The 21,102-nt window shown below is 36.5% G+C and overlaps 1 protein-coding gene across 2 annotated transcripts; it reads left to right on the top strand.

Moving 5' to 3' along the window:
- The first annotated feature begins 2,662 nt into the window (after window positions 1–2,662).
- LOC122045465 lies at window positions 2,663–20,642 on the top strand. 2 transcript variants are annotated; one of them, XM_042605699.1, is made up of 6 exons: window positions 2,667–2,825; window positions 5,118–5,245; window positions 9,976–10,145; window positions 18,763–18,840; window positions 19,543–19,687; window positions 20,039–20,642. In XM_042605699.1, the coding sequence occupies exons 1-6, from the start codon at window positions 2,717–2,719 to the stop codon at window positions 20,456–20,458; spliced, it is 1,050 nt and encodes a 349-aa protein (XP_042461633.1). In that variant the 5' UTR covers window positions 2,667–2,716; the 3' UTR covers window positions 20,459–20,642. The 2 variants fall into 2 exon arrangements, with proteins under 2 accessions (XP_042461634.1, XP_042461633.1); XM_042605700.1 differs by lacking the exon at window positions 5,118–5,245 and having other exon boundaries at window positions 2,663–2,825; window positions 10,040–10,145.
- Window positions 20,643–21,102: the final 460 nt, after the last annotated feature.

The raw sequence follows: 21,102 nt of genomic DNA, 5'->3' as shown, positions 1-21,102 counted from the left end.
GCACAGGGATTGCTTAGAAGGTGATATATTAACTTGCTGCTCGAGAGCTCCTTTTATACACTGCTGGAGGTGCCTCCAACACCATCCAAGGCGCCTCCAACAAGCCGAGTCAGCCGCGTGGATCAGAACGGACCTGGTCGCAACTTATCCACTTGAAGGTGTCTTCAAGTCAATCCAAGGCGCCTCCAATCTCTGGTCCAAGGCGCCTCCAGCTCCATCCGAGGTTCCTCTAGCACTACTTCGCGGCCAGCTCACAATATGCACCCGAGGCGCCTCCAAGGAGCTTGGAGACGCTTCAGACACTGTTCATCCGAGGCATAACTTTGTTTTTTGACCCTGCAAGACATGTTAGACCATACAAACACAACATATCCTGCAAAACAAAGTTAGCACAAAATAAGTATGATAATCGAAATACTTTGACAGTCTCTGGACTGTCCGGTTCTGACTTCAGATTTCCTACCGAAAACCTTAGGTCGAACCGATGCCTCCTGTTCCCTCTTCCGGGGAACGCGTCCTAGCTCACCTACTCCACTCAGGAGAGTTTTACCTTTTGCCAGTTCGGTCCTCCAGACCGACTGGACTTTTGCTCGGCGCTCGAATCTTCCGGTCTTCATGCTAGACGTCCGGTCTATGATCCATCCAGTCATCTACCCGGTTCGCGACATCAGGATTTCAACCTAGGGTTACCGCCCCCTAGGATTTTTGCCCAAAGACATCAACCAGCCAAGGCTTTCCGCATAGGGTTACCACCTCCTATGACCAGTGGCGTAGCTAGGACTTTAGACGAGGAGGGGCAATTTTAAAGATATAAATATTAGTATAGATCAATATTTTTCACTCTCTAAAAGTATAAATTTTGAATTCAATGAGTTAAAAATGAACTTAAATTTAATTATTTTTTTTTAATTGAGCTCTTGATTTTAGTTGAAACAACGATGTCGACCGTATCTATGAGTCAAAGTCAAAGAATCATTTAGATGGGAAAGGAAGAGAAGAAGGATGTAGTGCAGGGGGAGATGCCCTATTTGAAGTAGGTATATCTCATATTTTCTTCAAAATATCTCGACATTCATATTTCACCTAATTTATTATTAACATAATATTTTAGACATATAATTACTTAATTTAATGACTAGCATTTTCCAACCATTCAAAAATAATAATAAAATTGATAGTAAACTTGACTAACAAATAAAAACATAAATATGAAAAATTGACATCATTTTTTTTAGCACTTAAATTTGTAACGAAAAAGATCAAATAAGAAAATTTCACCATAATCCAAAAGGTGTTTGCTATGGATAATTGGTGTAGTGACGATGACGATACTCGTAGCAAACAACGGCAGTTGCCAATAATATCGTGTAGTGACAATAATGTCAGCGGTAGTGGCAGAGAGGAAAACACAAGGAAAAAATAAAACATGATATTGAAGACAAATAAAAAAATAGGAGAGAGAGGAAAAAGAAACTCAGAGAGAGAAAAAAATAAAACATGGTCGAATTTTCATTGGATTTGTTTATGTAAAATTTCATAGAATGTTAAAATTTATAATTAAGTTTTTTTATTTTTTTCTCAATGTATAATTTTTTTCTCAAATTCAAGGGGTGCGGTCATACCCCCAAAGCTCCACCTAGCTACACCTCTGCCTATGACCTAAGGTTACCATCCCCTAAGATTTTCCACTTGCTTAACCGCAACTAGGACTTTTGTCTAAGTATACTTAGGACTTTTCCTGCAATGCTCATTCAACATATTAGTAAACAAAACACTTTAATTTTGAATCATTTGACATAATCAAAACATAAATTTGATTGTTAGATATTTCCCATACTAACAGGGTACCCAGGTCATCCACCTCCCAAATTAATTGGGTATATAAAAAAAAATACAGACGATATCTAAAATATAATAGATTCTGCTCCACTGTATTCGAATTATACTAAAATGAATATTTTAGAAATCTACTTTTAGATAAATATAATTTTTTTATCTCGATTTATCTGTAAATCAGGAAAGAAACTCGATTTATCAAAGAAAATCATTTATCCACCGTCTACTTAATATAAATAAAAAAAAATATTTCCTAGTCATTTAAAATAAAAAAACTCATTAAATTTTAAAAAATCCTTTAAAATGTAAATTTTTTATTGATCATTTTTTTTTATAAAAAATAATATGTTCAAGAAATGAATCTCAATAAAATATTTAATGATAAACACATAAAATGAGAAGACTCGTAAAAAATGAAATGATGAATCATGAATTTATATATCCTTGAATATTTCATTAAAAATTTTCCTTGAACATATCATAACTCTGTTCTTTATATTCATGCCAGTCATCATGGAGTTCAAATCTTCTGTCTTCAAATTTCTCTATCCCCGTGTCTCTTTATTATCAGACAGACCAGATTACATCTCAAGGATGTCTTGTACATCACGAGAATACTGTATACATCTTAAGAATATCATGATGCCTTGAGATGTAATCTGATCAATTCGATCGGCAAAAAATATGGGGACAAAAAAAATTTGAAGACACAAGATTTGAACTGGCCATCATGGTAATAAATCTGATCCGGACGGTTCATTTGTGGTCGATTTAAGCAAATTGACCACGTTGGCCGGTCTAAGTCGGTATTCAAACACGAAAATTCATTAATCTCTCTCTCACTCACAGATTTCATTTCGCCTAATTCGTCCTCTGCTTGATGGAAAAGGGTAAGAAAGCGGCCAACGAGATCACGTCGTCCCTCAGAAATCTCCATCTCGCGCCGAGCCCTCGATCCGTCGCTATCGCCTCCTTTCCCGATTCTTTCTGTAAGATTATCTTCATATCCTTGATTTGCCTCTCTTTGGATTGTTTTGTTTCTACTTATGATGGTTTTGTTGGGCCTGATATGTTCGAGTGGTGATACCTGCGCGAATTGTAAGTTTTGTGCGTGTGTGTGTTTTGAATGAATGATAACTATGGTGTTGGAGGAATCCTAGATCGCTTTATTACTAATAGGTTTGATGCACTGATTTGTGAGAATTATTGGGAAAGAAAACCATTCATGTTCTAGTATCGAACTGTTCTATTAAGGACTTAGAAGAGTACTCTTTCTGGAAAAAGAGTTTTCACTTTGTTTAATAATCTGCTTGTCTCTAGTTCCTTTTTTCCTTTGCTCTTTGACTTTTAATTTCTACTTTCTGATACCTATCTGGCCTGAATGGATGATGGGAAATTTTAAAATAAATTTCATACACAGTTTCATGGGTATGTTTCGTTTTTCTGACAAAATTGTTAAGAAAGTGTCATGCCACAAGCCAGGACATGAGTAGGTATTGTATATCTACTAAGAACACATATATTCACAAGACATCAGTAGCACATGATCACAATACAGTCAAACTTCGCATATGTAACTGATGAATGATAATAGTAATACTAGAGATCATGTGGAGTCCATACTATATACCGAGATAAGCCAACCTCTGACATATGAAAATTTTTGAAGACTACATCATGAGTATGTTATTTACCCATACCTGTATAAGCTACTTATTAACATGGGTTGAGCATGAGACTACCTTTATAACTCTTCAATATTGTTACTAGTCGTACTGACCTTTTAAAACATTAAGATGATCAAACTTCAACAGTTATTAATCACAACTGAAAAAAATGAAATTTAAACGCTAAACAATGAAGTTATTTTTCATATATCTTATATATCTGAAATTCAGGATTCCAATAAACCAATACCATACAGAAATCACAGTTTTGGTTAAAACATATTAGTGATTATCTATTGTTATATTCTTCTGCAACAGAATGTTAAATAATAGATAACTAATTGTGCAAATCAATTCTTTCCAAAATGCAGTTCCAAATATCATTTAGTTATCCGTATATCTTGAGAATGGCTATGACTATAATTAATCCGGTAGTGCAGATCAGTATACGATAGTACTGTTAATCTAGTGGCTTTGGTTTAATTCAGTATATGACACTTAAACCTTAGTGACTCAGGTAAGTGAGAGCATATAGCTTGAATATGACTAGTTTCTTGCTAACAGTATCAGTAAGAGTCAGTAATAGTACATGTCCGCCTGACCATGATACACCCATTTTAGCAGGGTTCAATCCTTTGCCATAAGATAAATTCACTGATAAAATATCACAAAATCATCTTTTCCTTTAGAAAGTGTCTCATATTCAGAGTATAACTTTCATAACCCCAAAAAAAAATAATAAAAGTTTATAATTCATATCTCTGAGCCTCTCTTTACTTTTATAAATCAGAGAATGCAGGATTTTAATATTATACAACCAATTCATATTCACATTAACTTTCATATCACATTCTTATCTATATGAAGAACTTGTGAACATGACATTTTAAGATAAACATATATATTCAATGTAAAAAACGATAACAATAATTAACTTTTACTCAACTAAATAAATGTCAAAGCTAGCATATAAAATTTTTAGAGCAATTTGTTCATGTGTATACATAATCGATGTGATTTTTGCATTCATCTCCAGTCCTCGTATGGTGTCTCTTTTTTCCTTGCTTTTTTCCTCCACCTTTCATCTTCTTCTCTAGTGTGGCCCAACTATTTTTTCCCTCTTCATTTCCACCAGATATTCACTTCCACCTATCCTAACCCCTCGTACAAGTTTAGTTCGCGTACTCTTTATTATTCCTCTTCTTTTGTTAATGTTCTCCTTACTCTTTTCCCTCTCCACAGCTCATTTATTCTTCTTTTCTTTCCTTCTCTCTTTCTCTTTCTCTTCTTTGCCCTTCACAACACTGCCGTCTCCAGCACTGCCATCTCCTTCTTTCTGGCCAAAATGGCACATCCTCCCAAGCAGATGAAATCACCTCTCCTATCACCTTCCCCATCTCTTGATTTTTCTTCACTCCCTTATTGGGTAAAGGGGATAATAGGTCATGTTAGAAAATGAGTCTGGTCCAAATACTGATTTAGAACAACCCTCATAGAAAGGCTCTCTTGTGCATAATTATGTATCCTGATATCTCAAGTATTTCTTACAGTCTTTATCATGTTCCACCACTTAGTTTTCTTCAATGATCATTATTTCAATATAATTATTTGTAGCTTTATCATTGAAGAAAACTAAGCCTCCAAGTCTAGTCAACCTGTGCCTTGGATTTCTTGGTCAGTATTTGGAGGATATCATTGCTGATATTTCAGAGATAGCAGCAGTATTTCCATCAGATATCAAGGTATGTTCATGGATTTATATTGAAGTCTCAGCATCATTGTTTAGGCTCTTGTTTTCATTTCCCCCCTTCTATTAAATTACTTAATCAGTTTTGAACTTCCAGACATAACATTTGTGGTTTCATATATCTAGATTTATCTTCTTCTTTATGAATAACGATTGTTTAATTGTTAGACTACATACTCTATTGTACATATAAAGTAAATGATATGAAAAACATTGTGATGCAACGCCAAATGTGTACTGTCGAACCACACGAAAACTTTGATCAAATTGACGAAGCAAAAAAGTTAACTATCTTACTAAGAGAAAAGAAACTTACAAAGATTGAAAAATGAAATATTTCATTAATTAAAGCTTAACAAAATACATAGACATGAGCACTTGACTCTGAAAAACTAGAAAATAAATCATGGAAATTGGAAAATATAAGTATCCCATTAAACTCCTAGTGAATTTAAAGATGCCAATTAAACTGCTACTGAATTTTAAGGTATTCCTACCAAAGAAAAAGATAACAAATTACATGATACCCAAAATACAACATTGCCGAAATTTAATTTGAAAATCAATACTCATTCTATACCTTTCCCAATTTGCTTTACATTGCCTACACAACACTAGATATGAGGCATACTATTAACAACTTCCAGTTTGTTAGGCATATATTAAGCAAAAAGGTACCATGATGATTAGACAATATTCGGTAGGTTTGGCTGGTATACTTTTTGAACAAAAATGAACCATCATGAAAGGATATAGCACGATACTTCTCATAACTTATGATGATTAGTTGCACAAAAATAATTGGTAACCACAGAAGATTTAAGATAGTTAGTCCCGCCGGATATTTTGAATAAACTGTTTTTGTTCAACCATAACTTTATTGAAGTTTGCTGGACAACATTTGGATTAGGCAGTAGGGTGAACCTATGATCTATTCTAATGTGAATTAGATGCAAAAGAAATGTTCTAAAGGATTTAACTATTAGGCCTGAAGAATCTCATTACTAGGACAACTGTAGTCCAGATACAGGAGGAGCTGCAAAATATAGTACCCAGAATAGAGAATAAAAAAAATTTGTTTGAGAGAAATGAACCAATGCAAATTAATGTAAGTATACTTTTATACAATCTTTTTTTATCGTATTAGTCTATTAAAAAAGCTATTTATATCAGTAACAACAATATATTTTCATAGCAAAGAAATAAAGTATTGCAATGGTTTCATATTTTGCCTATATATAAACATTTGCATTGTCCTACTAATAAAAGAAAAGTTGACCTACACAAGTTTCACAAAATACAAACTAGGTGTTAGGTAATATGAGTTGTTAGGTGTTGGGTCCTTATTATGATGGGTGAAGTCCCGCATTGAAATTTTAGGTTTAAGGTTTCCTCATGAGTCCTATATATATATATATACACACAATGGAATATTTTGTTCCTCCATTTTTTACTTGGTATTGGAGTGTACCTTCAAAGGCTAGGGTTAGATCTTCTAGAATGTCCCTTATTGGGGAGGCCAATGATCTTATAGTGATGGCAAATAATGACCTCCCTTCGAGTCACAGTTCTTTTCCTTCAACCTGGTGTGCACAAGAGTGTTTCTGACATGTGTTGCTTCCTTTCTATGAATCTGTGGCCTTCCCTCAACCTGGTTAGATCTTAATATTCCCCTTATGGGCGAGGCCAATGATCTTGAAGTGGTGTCTAATGATGACCTCCCCTTCCAGTCACACTTCTTTCCCTTCAGCTTGCTGCACAGTGAGTGTTTCTAACATGTGTTGCTTCCTTTCTCTAAACCTGTGTTGCTTTCCGTCATGTGACAAGCGTCCTCCTTGCTGGCACAAGCCTGTTGAACTGTATTCTCTTCTGGTGTGCTATCTTAATCTCCTTAGGTCAACAGTCCAAATTCTGGCTGCCTATTCTTCACTTTGAACCTTATAGTGTGCAATGAGTGAACCAATACTTTCATTCAGACATTTTTATGACGCCTTACTTGGCCCTCGTCATCTCTGTTGTCCTCATTTGCTTCCTCCAGATCTAACACCTCATGAACAAATTCTCTCATGTCACCCACTAAATATTTTTCTCCACCTTCTGGATTAGTTTCTACATCTCCATACATCCAAGCATACTTTCAAGTGATGTTTTTTGTAGTAGCCTATAGTGTGCTGCAACTCTTTGCATTTGTTAGGTCATCTATATTTCCCAGCAGCCATGCTTCACCACTGAAGCTTCACATCATCTTTTGCTCAATGATCTAAATCTAGATCCACTACTTGTGGGAGATGGTATTTTGAGTCCCTGTTGCTCCTCATATGTGCTCATATGACGACCACTTTTCCCTTTCAGCAGCTACTTTATTGCCTCCAGTCATTTCTCTTCTATTTTCTTCCCTTATCTTCATTGCATGCTTCTCCAAGACTTCTAACTTCTGCATGTCTTCTTAATCAGAACTTGCTTTGGATCCAACTACATGGTGGATTTTAGCTTCTCGAGTTGATCTCATCTCTAGTCATTGATGCCTCCTTTCTTGGATCTGTAGCATTTTACTTCCTTCAATCTCATCTTTCTGACCACCTTTTCACAAGTTCCTTTCTCTAGTCCTTGCTCTCATTGCTGGGGTTCTTGTCCCTTTGTGACCTGCCTTCCCTCTTTCTCCTTGGAATTTCCTTCCTCTTGGAGCACTTCACACCAACACCATGAACTGTATCTTTAGGCTCCAAGATGTGCTAGTTTGGCATCAACAACTCTTGCTTGCTTTCTTCTTCAGAGACTAACTGTAATCTCTTTCCTCCCTGTCTTTTCTTTCCTTGACTCACATCTACTTTCTTTTTATTCTAGGTAGCTCTGTCTTCTTTCTATCTGACTATGTTCCGTCAGAAAAATATCTCCAATCCATTGCATCAAGTGCTTTCTTTTTCTCCTTCTATTTTTTTGTAGCATGTTGTTGTATACTTGTATGTGTTGCAACTAGAACCTCACTAGCGAGATTTGCTCTTTGGAGTTTTATCTCATCCTTGTAGTTTACTAAGGACCCTCATCGTGTGGTTTTCTTTTCCCATTTCTTCTTCTTTTTTTTCGTGTGCTATGGTATACACTAACACAAGGTGAAACCCACTCGAGGACTTATACTTGGTGTCCTTGTCTTTTGCTGACATGCTAATCCTAGGTTGGATACCCAAGTGCTCCCTTCAAAGCTTTGTTTTGTATTTTCTTCATCGTGGTGAGCTTTTCTTCACTAGCGAGCTTTGTTTTCTCATGTGAGAACTTTTGAGTTATGTAACAAGTTGGACATAGATAATCAATGCTCCATTTTAAGATGAGTTGTAGAGGTATTATGGGATAAGGTATTACAGTTATGGGTTTAGTCCAACATTCATATTTTAGGTTCAACTGTTTAAGGTTTTGTCATGCGTCCTATATATACATCATGTTATAGTCCTGTTACATCAAGCAATACATTACCAATGTTACTCTAACTCAAAAACGAGTATTTGGCACAGGTATGAATCTGGATGTTGGGCACTATTTTTCCAAATTAGGGACACTAGGACCTAACAAATAATGGTTCAAATTTAGGATATGGGCGAGGGTATTCTTCTACCCATCAGTGAAGACAAAAACTTTGGATACCCATTACCTTGTGTGATCATTTAGGATATGTACTATAACATATACTAGTATAGTGAGAGTGAGACATTAAGGTGTGAGGAGTTTAATCCACATTTTCACTTAAAATGTTAATTAATTTTCAATTAATATTGTCTACAATTTTCTACCAAAAATTGATGAATACCCATTTAAGTAATATCCCTTGTAAGGTCCGTGCACCTATCCCTATGTGACAACCCTCTCTACTCATGCATGCTCCAACAAATGCAATCTCTATGTGACAATGCACCCTAATTAGGGGAATAGGTCTCAACTTAACTAGCGTTGGTTGTAAATATCCTCTTATCTCCTCCTTGACTTCTTCCTCTGTCTTTCAGTTTCACTTCTTGTTTCTTCTCTCTGATTTAATTCTCGCGATGAATCCTACTTGTCAGTTTTGGATTAATTACTCATAGTGTCAAGTCAACTTGGATACATATGTAGGGAAATGTTGAGTCCAAGTAAGGAAGTTGATAACAAATAAGAGTGATATTGCTGAGACCTACTTCACCGCCTGTGGTATATTTGAACCGGCTCTCCACCCTCGTCTTGGTTCTCACAAAATGCATACTTTAGTTTACACATGGTTAAAAAGTCATTAGTTTTAAGTGTATTTTCAGTAACATTTGAGTTTAGGAGACTGAACCTCTACAAATTTAATTTGTGTGCAATTTACCTTATTAGTACGCAACTCTTATCGTATAATTGGCATGATTGGATTAGACAACATCCCATCTACTAATGAAGACATTTGGGAACTCTCATGTTCTTTTAATTGGAAATCTGGATGGTTAGGTATGACTATTACTTGCAAGGTTTATCTTTGGTAGGACTAACACATACCTCCCATTTTGGATGGTACTGACTGAAATTTAAATCTATGTTATACATAAATAGGTATGTTACCATTGATAAGGCAGCATTTATGTTGGCAAATATCGTGATGAATAGGCATGTTAAGTTCTTACTCTTCTGCTGCTTTCTTTGTATTAGATGTTGTTTAGTTATATAACAGGAGGTAAACTGACTTATGTAATTATTATTGCATAACTCTTTTTATAATTCTTTTAGTTGGCTTTGGTGGCTATTGCAAGGAGGAGACAGTTACTGAATGATAATCTTCTTGTTGCATTAGCTGAAGTTTCATGGAAGATTCTAGATATATCTGGATCCAATGTCACTGATTATGGTTTGAAAAAAGTTGCAGAGATTTGCACTAGTTTGCAGGCTGTCGATATTAGGTATGGATGTGAACCCTTTTTCATGTTGCCATAAGCCTTTTTTTAATTTTATTGTGAGATTCACAATTACTTCTCTACATGCTTGATACAGTGGTTATCACCTTGGCTTGTTTTGCAATATAGAAACATATTATGCATCCTTGATAGACATCAGCATCGAAATCCTATTAAAAAAAATACTTAATTCTTGATGCATTATATATATATATATATATATATAGCACTGACAAAGCATACAATAAGCGGACTTTATTAGCGGCTCATGATTGACAAAGTGTCCGATCAGAGTACGCTCCTAAAGATCAGAATACATGAATTTGCACACTTCTAAAAACTTCTCAGTCTAATTGCATCTCATCAAAGAAACTATTATTTCTCGCTCTCTACACATAGTGGACCAAAGAGGACAAAGCAAGATGCCGAACCTTTATCAATATTCAACTCCCACGATACTGCGTGTGCAGCCAATCCCAGATCCTCTTCCATAACTTTATAATAGGGGGGCACCCGAAGAATAGGTGCTCCTAGTACTTGTCCACAAAAATGTGCACGGTCGATCCTCCATGTAATCTTGTCCATCTCAGATGGGAAGACGCCTCTTTGCCAACCATCCAGAGTGTAACTGCATGATTCGGCTATAAGTAGGTCTTCAACACTGTTCGGGTCTATGTCTTCTTAGTACTAGGATGTTTAAAAATGTCGTATGCTTGAGTCACCTCGCCATCTTGAGCAAACCAATCTGCTAGTCTTTGTCTAGCAACCTTTGGGGAGCCAACAACCAATAATAAAAGATTTCGTATTTGCAGCAGGCGCTTAATTAAAGAGAATCCGAGTGGGCTACCTCCCATGCATTATAATACATGGATTCAGTGCTCAAAGTAGACCACCCAACCATGCATGATTAATCCATCAACCATAACCCTACAACAGTTTGAGAACAGAACTTCAGGAGATAACCAATGGGCAAGGGAATGAAATCATGAGATTTCACTATCTTCATATCATGGTTTAAAGTGTCGTGCCGAAACGGTCGAAACGGATGAAATGTCTTGTTCCGCTCGGCGACCGACACTGGCACGACACCGACACCAAACCCACGACAGGTGCGATGTGTTACGCGACTCTGTGGTCATAGCAGAGGGGTCGTTCGACCCTGCAACAGTAGCGGAGAGGTTGCATAACCCTTCCGCTGCCGCCGTGGAGGCATCGTGCAGCCCTGCGGTCACTGCATAGGGGTCGCACGACCAACGTCGTCGCGCCGAAGGAGCCATGCAATCCCAGCGGCCATGGCTGGTCACGTAACCCTGCGACAACACCGAAGTCGTGCGGGCTCGCGAGTGGTGTCGGATTTCAAATTTTTTTTTTAATTAAACTTAGGTTAATTTTTTTAATCAACTCCTAGTTATGGTGGAGATAATCTAAAGAGACTTTATTAAACCCTAATAAAATTATCTAATTAATTTTATATTTCATTTATTTTAATTTAAAAATTATAATAAAATTTTTATTTATTTATTTATCTATTTTCATATCTTTTCCTTTTTTAAAAGATTATTTTTTTATCTTGTTTATTTTTTTTTTTTTAAAATTGTTGTCATGTGACCAAAAGGTCACGGGTTCGAATTCTGGAAACAACCTCTTGCAAAAAGCAGGGCAAGGTTGCGTACAATGGATCCTTCCCCGGGACCTCACATGGCGGGAGCTTCGTGCACCGAGCTACATTTTTTTTTCGTTTATTTTTTAAATATTTATGTTAAATATTTTAGTTTTTAATTAATATATTTTATATTTAAAAAATATCGAAACTATATCGGCACGGCACGATACAGTACCGAAATCATATCGTTCCGGTCCAGGACCGAAACCTCGGCACGGGTCGAAATTTTAAACCTTGCTTCAGAATTTACAATGTGTACACCACAAAAAGAGAAAAATAAGTATTTTATCATGTCTGATAAAGAACCTTGTAAATGGATTGCCTTGAAATTCAGCTTAGGGAAGGGTATTGACGCCACACTCAAGCAAGATGAGAAGGTGAGTGATAAGTCATGGGGTTTGATCGCCACAAGTTGCCTTGATAATATCAGAATTAGTTCTTTGCCTAAGAACTAGAAGGAAACTTTCACTAAAGAAAAACTAAAATTTTCATTCAAACTTACTTGATTTTCCATACAAGAGTTCTCCTATTTAACATCCCTTAAGATCTACTATGCACTAATTATGCAATAAATATCATGCTTGCATGCATGATATTTATTATCCACTAATGCAACCACTAATCTCTAATACTAGCTTAATGCAACCATGTATGTATGGTATTTATTATACTAGCTTAGGAACTCTCAAAAATGCATTAAAAACTCACAAAGGACATCAAAAGTCACTTTAGAAAAATCCCTCTAAAAATGCATACGAAAATGATCCTCATGTTGATCCAATTTCACTTTCAAATTGAAGGAATGCGATCCATTTAGTTGTTGCCTCCATTGTGCATTGATCCTCCTTTTCCTTGAGCCCCATTATTAAGCCTTCCAAAGCTTGCTTCATTCTCTTAGTCTTGGACCTCGTCATGGTCTCCCAATTCCCTTCAATGCCTCTTCTGGGCTCACATCATTCCCTCCTTTAGGTGAATTCGTCCTTGAATTTAGGTCTTCATCACCTACATCAAAAGGACTCAAATCAGCCACATTAAATGTTGCACTAACATCATACTCACCGGGCAAATCAATTTTGTAAGCATTGTCATTAATTCTTTCCAACACTTGGAATGGTCCATCTCCTCTTGGTTGAAGCTTTGATTTCCTTTGGGTAGGAAATCGTTCCTTCCTCATATGAACCCACACCCAATCACCGGGTTCAAGGATAACTCTTTTTCTCCCTTTATTGGCTCGATTTACATATTGCTCCATTTTCTTCTCAATTTGAGCTTTAACTTGCTCATGAAGATTCTTCACATATTCTGCCTTTGTTTTGCCATCCTTGTGAACTAAAGAAGAAGTGTTAGGTAAAGGAAGCAAATCAAGAGGTGTTAGTGGATTGAACCCATAAACAATCTCAAAAGGAGAAAATTGAGTAGTAGAATAGACCGCCCTATTATAAGCAAATTCAACATGAGGTAAACATTCTTCCCAAGATTTAATGTTCTTCTTAATAATTGTTCTAAGAAGAGTAGAAAGTGTCCTATTTACCACCTCAGTCTGGCCGTCAGTTTGTGGGTGACGTGGTGGAGAAAAGAAGCTTTGTTCCCATCTTGTTCCATAAGGTCCTCCAAAAATGGCTTAAAAATTTGGTGTCACGATCTGAAACAATGCTCCTAGGCATGCCATGAAGTCTTGCCACCTCTTTGAAAAACGAATCTACCACATGAGTTGCATTATCCACTTTGTGGCAAGGTATGAAGTGTGTCATCTTAGAGAATCTATCAACTACCACAAAAATGGAGTCCTTACTTTTTTGAGTACGTGGTAGCCCTAAAACAAAATCCATAGATAAGTCAGTCCAAGGAAAATTAGGAATAGGCAAAGGCGTGTAAAGTCCATGAGGTAATGTCTTAGATTTTACTTTTCTACAAACAATGAACTGCGCACAAAATTTCTGCACATCGTGTTTCATGTGTGGCCAATGAAAATGTTCAAGCAGCATTTCTAAGGTCTTTTGAACCCCAAAGTGTCCCATTAAACCCCCCTCATGTGCTTCCCTAACTAGCAATTTACGCATGGATCCTTTAGGCACACAAAGTCTGTTATTCTTAAACAAGTAGTTGTCATGCCTAATAAACTCATTTTGTGATTTCTTTTCACACGCAGCATATAATTGGGAAAACTCATTATCATGTACATACAATTCCTTAATATGTTCAAAGCCAAGTAATTTGGTTTCAAGTGTAACTAACAAGTTATACCTTTTTGAAAGTGCATCTGCTACAGCATTTACCTTTCCTTGCTTATGCTTATTCACATAAGGAAATTGTTCAAGAAATTCGACCCATTTGTCATGCCTTTTGTTGAGCTTCCCTTGCCCTTTCAAATACTTCAAAGATTCATGATCACTATGAATGACAAATTCTTTAGGCAAAAGATAATGCTGCCATGTTTGCAATGCTCTAACAAGTGCATACAATTCTATATCATAAGTGGAATAGTTGAGAGTGGCGCCACTTAGTTTCTCACTTACTTCCTTGGGAAACACATCCTCAAAATCCTACAAAATAACAACAACATCACTAGGCAAGGAGTTAGTATTAGATTCCAAGCAAGTTTCCTTGCACAAAAGAAGAAATATAGGCTGCCTTGTCAAATAAACTTTCTTCGCCTCACTTCCTCTTGTAAACAAATTTTCTATTTTTCTCTCTTTCTTTTCCTCATTCTCTCTTTTCTTTTGAATTTTGTCCTCAAAATCAAGTATTTTCTTTTTCACACACTCTTTCTTTTTCTTAAGCTCTCGCTCTTCTTTTTCTCTTTTCTCTCTCATTTTTATTTGATCCTCACAAACCTCCCTAGGTGATAACGGTACAAGTGTGACTTTGCGAGAATTGTGGACAAAAGAGAACTTGTTGGAGAATCCATCATGGTGAGCTCGCCTATCAAACTGCCAAGGTCTTCCAAGAAGAATGCGGCTTGCCTCGGCACAATATCACATAGAACTTGATCTTCATATTTGCCAATGGAGAAATTAATCAACACTTGCTAGTTCACTACCAATTCACCACTATTACTTAGCCATTGAAGTTTATATGGTCTTGCATGTGGTGTAGTCTTGAGGTTGAGTTTGGTGACCAACCTAGTGCTTGCCACATTGGTACAACTTCCACCATCAATGATCATAGAGCATGTCTTATCTTGAATAAGGCAGCGGGTATGAAAAATATTTTCTCTTTGGTCCTCCTCATGCTCCTTGGCTTGGCTTTCCAATAATCTCCTAACCACCAAGAGATCTCCATCTTGTGCATAGGCTGCTCCATCATTTTCCTCATCACTTGAGGAAGAGGAATGAGAAGTAATTTCTTCACTAGATATACTCCCATTATCTCTCACCACCATAGTCTTCTTATTCGGGCATTCGGATGCAATATGACCTTTTCCCAAACACCTAAAACACTTGATATCCCTACTCTTAGAAGTGGAAGAAGAGGTAGTAGGAATAGGCTTCTTAGTGCTTGCTGCCTCCTTAGAATTTGAAGAAGAACCCTCCTTCTTTGGCTTGTCCTTCCAACTTGAAGAGTAGTTTGGAGAAGATGATTTCTTCATAACGCCCTTTCTCTTTAATTGTTGCTCTACTTTCATTGCTTGATGCACTAAGTCGTCAAGCTCCACATAATGTTGTAACTCTACAATGTCTCCAATATCTCGGTTTAGGCCATGGAGAAACCGAGCCATGATAGCTTCCCTATCCTCCACAATATTGGCTCTAATCAAAGCCACCTTCATCTCCTTGTAGTAATCATCCACACTCCTACTCCCTTGGGTGAGTCTTTGCAATTTGTTGTGCAATTTCTTGTGGTAGTGGGAAGCCACAAATCTCCTTCTCATCAAAGTCTTCATTTTGTCCCAAGTGTTTATAGGATGCTCTCCATACCTTCTTCTCTCTTTTTACAATTGATCCCACCAAATTAAGGCATAATCGGTGAACTCAAGGGCAGTCACCTTTACTTTCTTTGCATCATTGTAATTGTGGCATGAAAATATTTGCTCTATTTTCATCTCCCACTCAAGATATGTTTCGGGGTCATTCCTCCCTTGGAAGGAAGATATCTGGACTTTCACACCTCCTAGATCATCTTCTCGTCTATGGTCTCTACCTCCTCTTTCACGTCTTCTTCCCCCTTCATGCCTCCTTCTTTCTCTTGGTGAATCATAGAATGGGTCACTTTGACGAGATTCTTCAAGATTAGAATTGCCCTCACGGTTGGAAACTTTTTCTCCTTCAAGTCGATTCATCCTTTCATGTATTTCTTCAAGTTGTCTTTGAAGCATTCTCTCAAATTGTTGAGTAAGTGCCTCCATTTGAAGCCTATTAAGATCTCGTCTAGGGGAATGAGGTGATTTTTCCCCACTCATGCTTGCAAAAAAAAAAAAAAATGATGACAAGGAAAATTACAAAAAAAATGTTAGACGGACCTCACCACTCTACTCATGTGGTTGCACTCAAATTTATCCACTCAGCTTCCTTTATAAGCTCTTAAGGAAAAGAACCTTATCAATATCTTTCTCAAGACAACAAGTAGACAATCAAGTGAATAAGAAGAAACCAACAAGAGAACTATGAGTAGAACAAGAGAAATAAACGGATAAAATGAGAAATTCAACAATGATCAAGAGCAATGAAAGGAATATATCTTTGAATTCAGATTTCACATAGAAAGAATATTGAGTCCTTTCAATTCACAAATCCTCCTTTTTTTTCTTTTTCTTTTTTTTTTCAATCAGAAACCAATGATTCTAATGATTTTTTTTTTTTTTTGACTTGAGGACCCAAATAGCGAACAAAAATTTATGATAGATAGGGACGTAGAGATCAACAAAGATGGACAAGAACAAAGATGAAAACAAGACACAAACCTGAAAATCAAGGAGCCAAGGCTCTGATACCAAAATGATAAAGAACCTTGTAAATGGATCGCCTTGAAATTCAGCTTGGGAAGGGTATTGACGCCACACTCAAGCAAGATGAGAAGGTGAGTGGTAAGTCATGTGGTTTGATCGCCACAAGTTGCCTTGATAAGATCGGAATTAGTTCTTTGCCTAAGAACTAGAAGGAAGCTTTCACCAAATAGAAACTAAAATTTTCATTCAAACTTACTTGATTTTCCATACAAGAGTTCTCCTATTTAACATCCCTTAAGATCCACTATGCACTAATTATGCAATAAATATCATGCTTGCATGCATGGTATTTATTATCCACTAATGCAACCACTAATCCCTAATACTAGTTTAACGCAACCATGCATGCATGGTATTTATTATACTAGCTTAGGAACTCTCAAAAATGCATTAAAAACCCACAAAGGACATCAAAAGTCACTTTAAAAAAATCCCCCTAAAAATGCATACGAAAATGGTTCTCATGTTGGTCCAATTTCATTTTCAAATTGAAGGAATGTGATCCATTTAGTTGTTGCCTCTATTGTGCATTGATCCTCCTTTTCCTTGAGCCCCATTATTAAGCCTTCCAAAGCTTGCTTCATTCTCTTAGTCTTGAACCTCGTCATGGGTCCCCTAATTCTAGGCTATTCGAATCTTGATTCGATAAAAGCTCGTTTGAGCTCGTTTAACGAGGCTCGTTAAGATAAACAAACCAAGCTTAAGTTTCACAATATTCGGCTCGTTAGCTCGTGAACATGTTCGTTAAGCTCATAAATCAACTTTTAAATAAAAAAAATAATAGTTTTGATATTAAATTTATAAATTTTAAACTCTATTTATGAAAAACATAGACAAATATATTAAATTTATTTATTAGAATAAAATTATAAATTTCAACAAGAATATTATAATTTTTTTAAAATATATAATTTAGTTTTTAATGAATATTTAAATTTATAATTTATATTTATTAAGCTCGTTTAGGTTCGATAAAAGCTCGAATAAGCTCATAAGCAATGAATATATTCGTTAAATAAAGCTCGAGCTCGGCTCGATTATAAACGAGTGAAATTCAAGCATTCAAGAGTTCGGCTCGGTTCGGCTCGATTATACCCCTACCTAATTCCCTTCAATACCTCTTCTGGGCTCACATCAATGTCTCTCTCTACGCATCCGACCAGTGGATAATATTCTGTTTGATAAAGGGCTTCACTCAAGCATTAAGAGAATAATCAACCTGAATTACAACAAGTTTATGAGGAAAGACACCTTATGGACCTTTCTTCTCTGAAGTTATTGCTCATACAGACTAATGGTAGCAAGCCACCATTATCCTTGAAGACCACAAATCAGGTTCCTTATCACTCACCCAAGAGCAGAGCCTTTTTCAAAACATAAAGTAGGCTTTTACAATGACAAGGGATACTACAATCAGATTTCTCCCTAACCAAACCGAACCCCAATTTGAATTAATTACAGAAAGGATGGATCCTACTTCAATGTGTTTCACTGTCAGATTCCATACGCCACTGAAAGCCCACAGAGATCTCTGCCTAAAATCAAAATGTTAACTGATATGAGAGGGAATCCTCAAGGAATGTAAAAGGAAATCTGTTGCCCTACTACTAAACCACAATGGCAGACATGACACGGAGATTCATCATGCACAAGGAGAGAGAAGTGGGGAGAGTAGAGACCTTTGCGAATGAAGAAGAGGGGAGAGTAGAGACCTTCACGAATAAAGAAGAGGAGGGTCTCTCAAGATAGGTTAAAGTGGAGAGATCCTCTGTTGAAGGAAACCACAAAATCCATGCCATGCTTGAGAAGGAAAACCATTGTAATTCATAGAGAATCTGCTGAGATCGTCGGACTTCTGCTGAGATTGTTGGGGATGCCCAAATGGAAAGGGTTGTGGCTGCAACTCATGAACCAACATTCTACTACAAAAAAAAATCACTAAGTCCTAGCTTTTTGTAAAAGTTTGTGTCAGATTTGGGTACATGTCATTTCTTAACGAGTTATTTTCCTTGCAGTCATTGCGACAGGATAACTGCTACTGGTGTGTCAGGACTCATTTGTCACTGCCAATCATTGGAAATCTTGAGATGCGGGTATAATGATTTTTGCTATATTTTTGCAGATTTTTTCTCTGCAAATAGTTAATCTTGTCTATTAGTATTTTTTTATGGAACTTGATGGTGTTTATCTGTTGTTTTTGATATAAAAGGTAAACCTTGCTGCTCTATATCCATATTTTTTTCCCCCTGAAAGATTAACTGACACAATAGTTACTCTGCCCGTCTAAATTTTGAGGTGTACTTGAGTATTGGGGTGGAACCAAGAGTAGATGACATAATAATTACTCTGCCCATCTAAATTATGGGGCATACTTGAATACTGGGATAGAATCAGATCGTTAATTTTTTTTCTGTTGTGCTTCATATATTTTATGGATTGTTGAGTTATAGAACTAATACTTCAGTGGACCAATATGTTGTTGACCAAAGAAGTTCATCTTATCAATAGGACATTATTACTTCATCTTGAATTTCTTTGAATTTGTTATTGTAAATATCAGCTCATCTTATTCTTGACTAAAATATCTATATGCCCCTATAATGTGGCAATGATTCAGAAATACTTACTCAGACATTCAACAATGTGCATCAAGCTCTTCATCCATAGTTGATATACCAAGAATTTCTGCAACATCTATAAATCATTTACTCATTGAATACTTGTTTTGCTTCTTCCTTGCTTTCTGCTCAATATCCAACGTAGGGTTTTGAAGTAAACTTTTCATGTTAATGCAGGGGGTCTCCCAGGAGTGAATCTACTGCCCGTAGATGTGTTGGTATCTTGAAGCCTAAATTGAACAATGTGGAGGAAGAATCATGGGAGGAGCTTGAAAATGCTGACATCGGAAGTGGTGCCCCATCACTACGCTGGCTTGTATGGGTAAGGCATGCACTAATATTATATTCTGCTTTATTTATGTTTCATTCTGTCTACATTGGAATCTCGACATATTCTGCTTTATTTATGTTTCATTCTGTCTACATTGGAATCTCGACATATTCTGCTTTATTTATGTTTCATTCCGTTTAGATTGGAATCTGTGGCGCAATCTTTTTATTTTCATTTTATTTTAGCTCATGCTACAATAATGCAAATCATTGTTTAAACTCTGCTCACCAAGACATTTTCCTGTTGAAGTTTGGTCTAACTTTTCACTCACAAAATTAGAAGAGTTATATTTACAACTCAGAATATTTTTTGCTAATAATTCATTTCTCATTTTGCTATCAGCCAAAGGTAGATGAGGCTTCAAAGGCAACAATGGCTGCTGAATGTCCCCGAATCATCGTAAATCCTCAACCCTCACCCTTTGGCTTCCGAGGAATGCAAGTTCCAAATGAAGCACTGGTATCTGTAGCTCTGGACTATTCTATCATTGATGGCATTGATCCCAAAACCTGGGCTGTTTCAGGCGCTGCTAGAAGTACTTCCCTGAAGCTACCTGTTTCCAATGAGACATCAGAATTGCCTATAGCCGAACGCTTTAGGCTTGCATTTTTAGAGAGGGATGCGAGGTTGGCTCCTAAACGAGCAAAAAATGCGAGGCAACACAAGCGACGAGCTGAGAGGGAGTACTTAATGAGTAGTTCGAGTGCAAAGTCCATCATGCTTGCCTCCCAAGCTAGCAAATTGTTGAATCATAGAAGCTGATTACAGGCATGTTTTGCACCTCGGAACTTTCATGTTTTTCTTCAGTGGCTTGTATTCATTCCCCTTGATAGGTGACTTTCATCGAGTCTTCTAGTCAATTTTCTCTGTATAATATGCACAAAGTGTATTAAGTGTTATCTGATATCACTTTCTTCCAAAGAAAAAGGGAAGAAATTAAACAGAACCCGCAACCCATTCAAGATACCGGATGATCTAAAAGAAAGCAAGAAAGTGCCACAAACAGAAGTTATTTGAACACAATCAGATTGGTCGGTTGAAATGGATACTGTGAACTCTGACAGGATCTAAGGGCAGATTGAACTGGGATTCATCTGTAAGTGAAGATTGAAGTGTAGAACAACCTACAAAAAAAAACAAACAAAATGCAAATAAGTTCTTTACTCCCAATCCACAATCTATTAATTCAACTGGTTCATCACCTCATAATGTTTCATTATAATTGCTCTTAACTGCTATTTTCACAATAATTAAGTAATGAAACAAACCTCTTATTTTAATCGCAATTTTAGGATGATTACAATATTGCTCTCATCTCAAATAGAAGATGGAATGAAGAGTTTAAAGAAATATTACCGAGGACTTGTATGTTGAAATCTTCAACTTTGGGTATTTTTTTTTACATC

Source organism: Zingiber officinale, chromosome 2B (genome assembly GCF_018446385.1).
Source record: "Zingiber officinale cultivar Zhangliang chromosome 2B, Zo_v1.1, whole genome shotgun sequence".
Taxonomy (NCBI): domain Eukaryota; kingdom Viridiplantae; phylum Streptophyta; class Magnoliopsida; order Zingiberales; family Zingiberaceae; genus Zingiber; species Zingiber officinale.
This window is presented reverse-complemented; position numbering and strand designations above follow the sequence as displayed.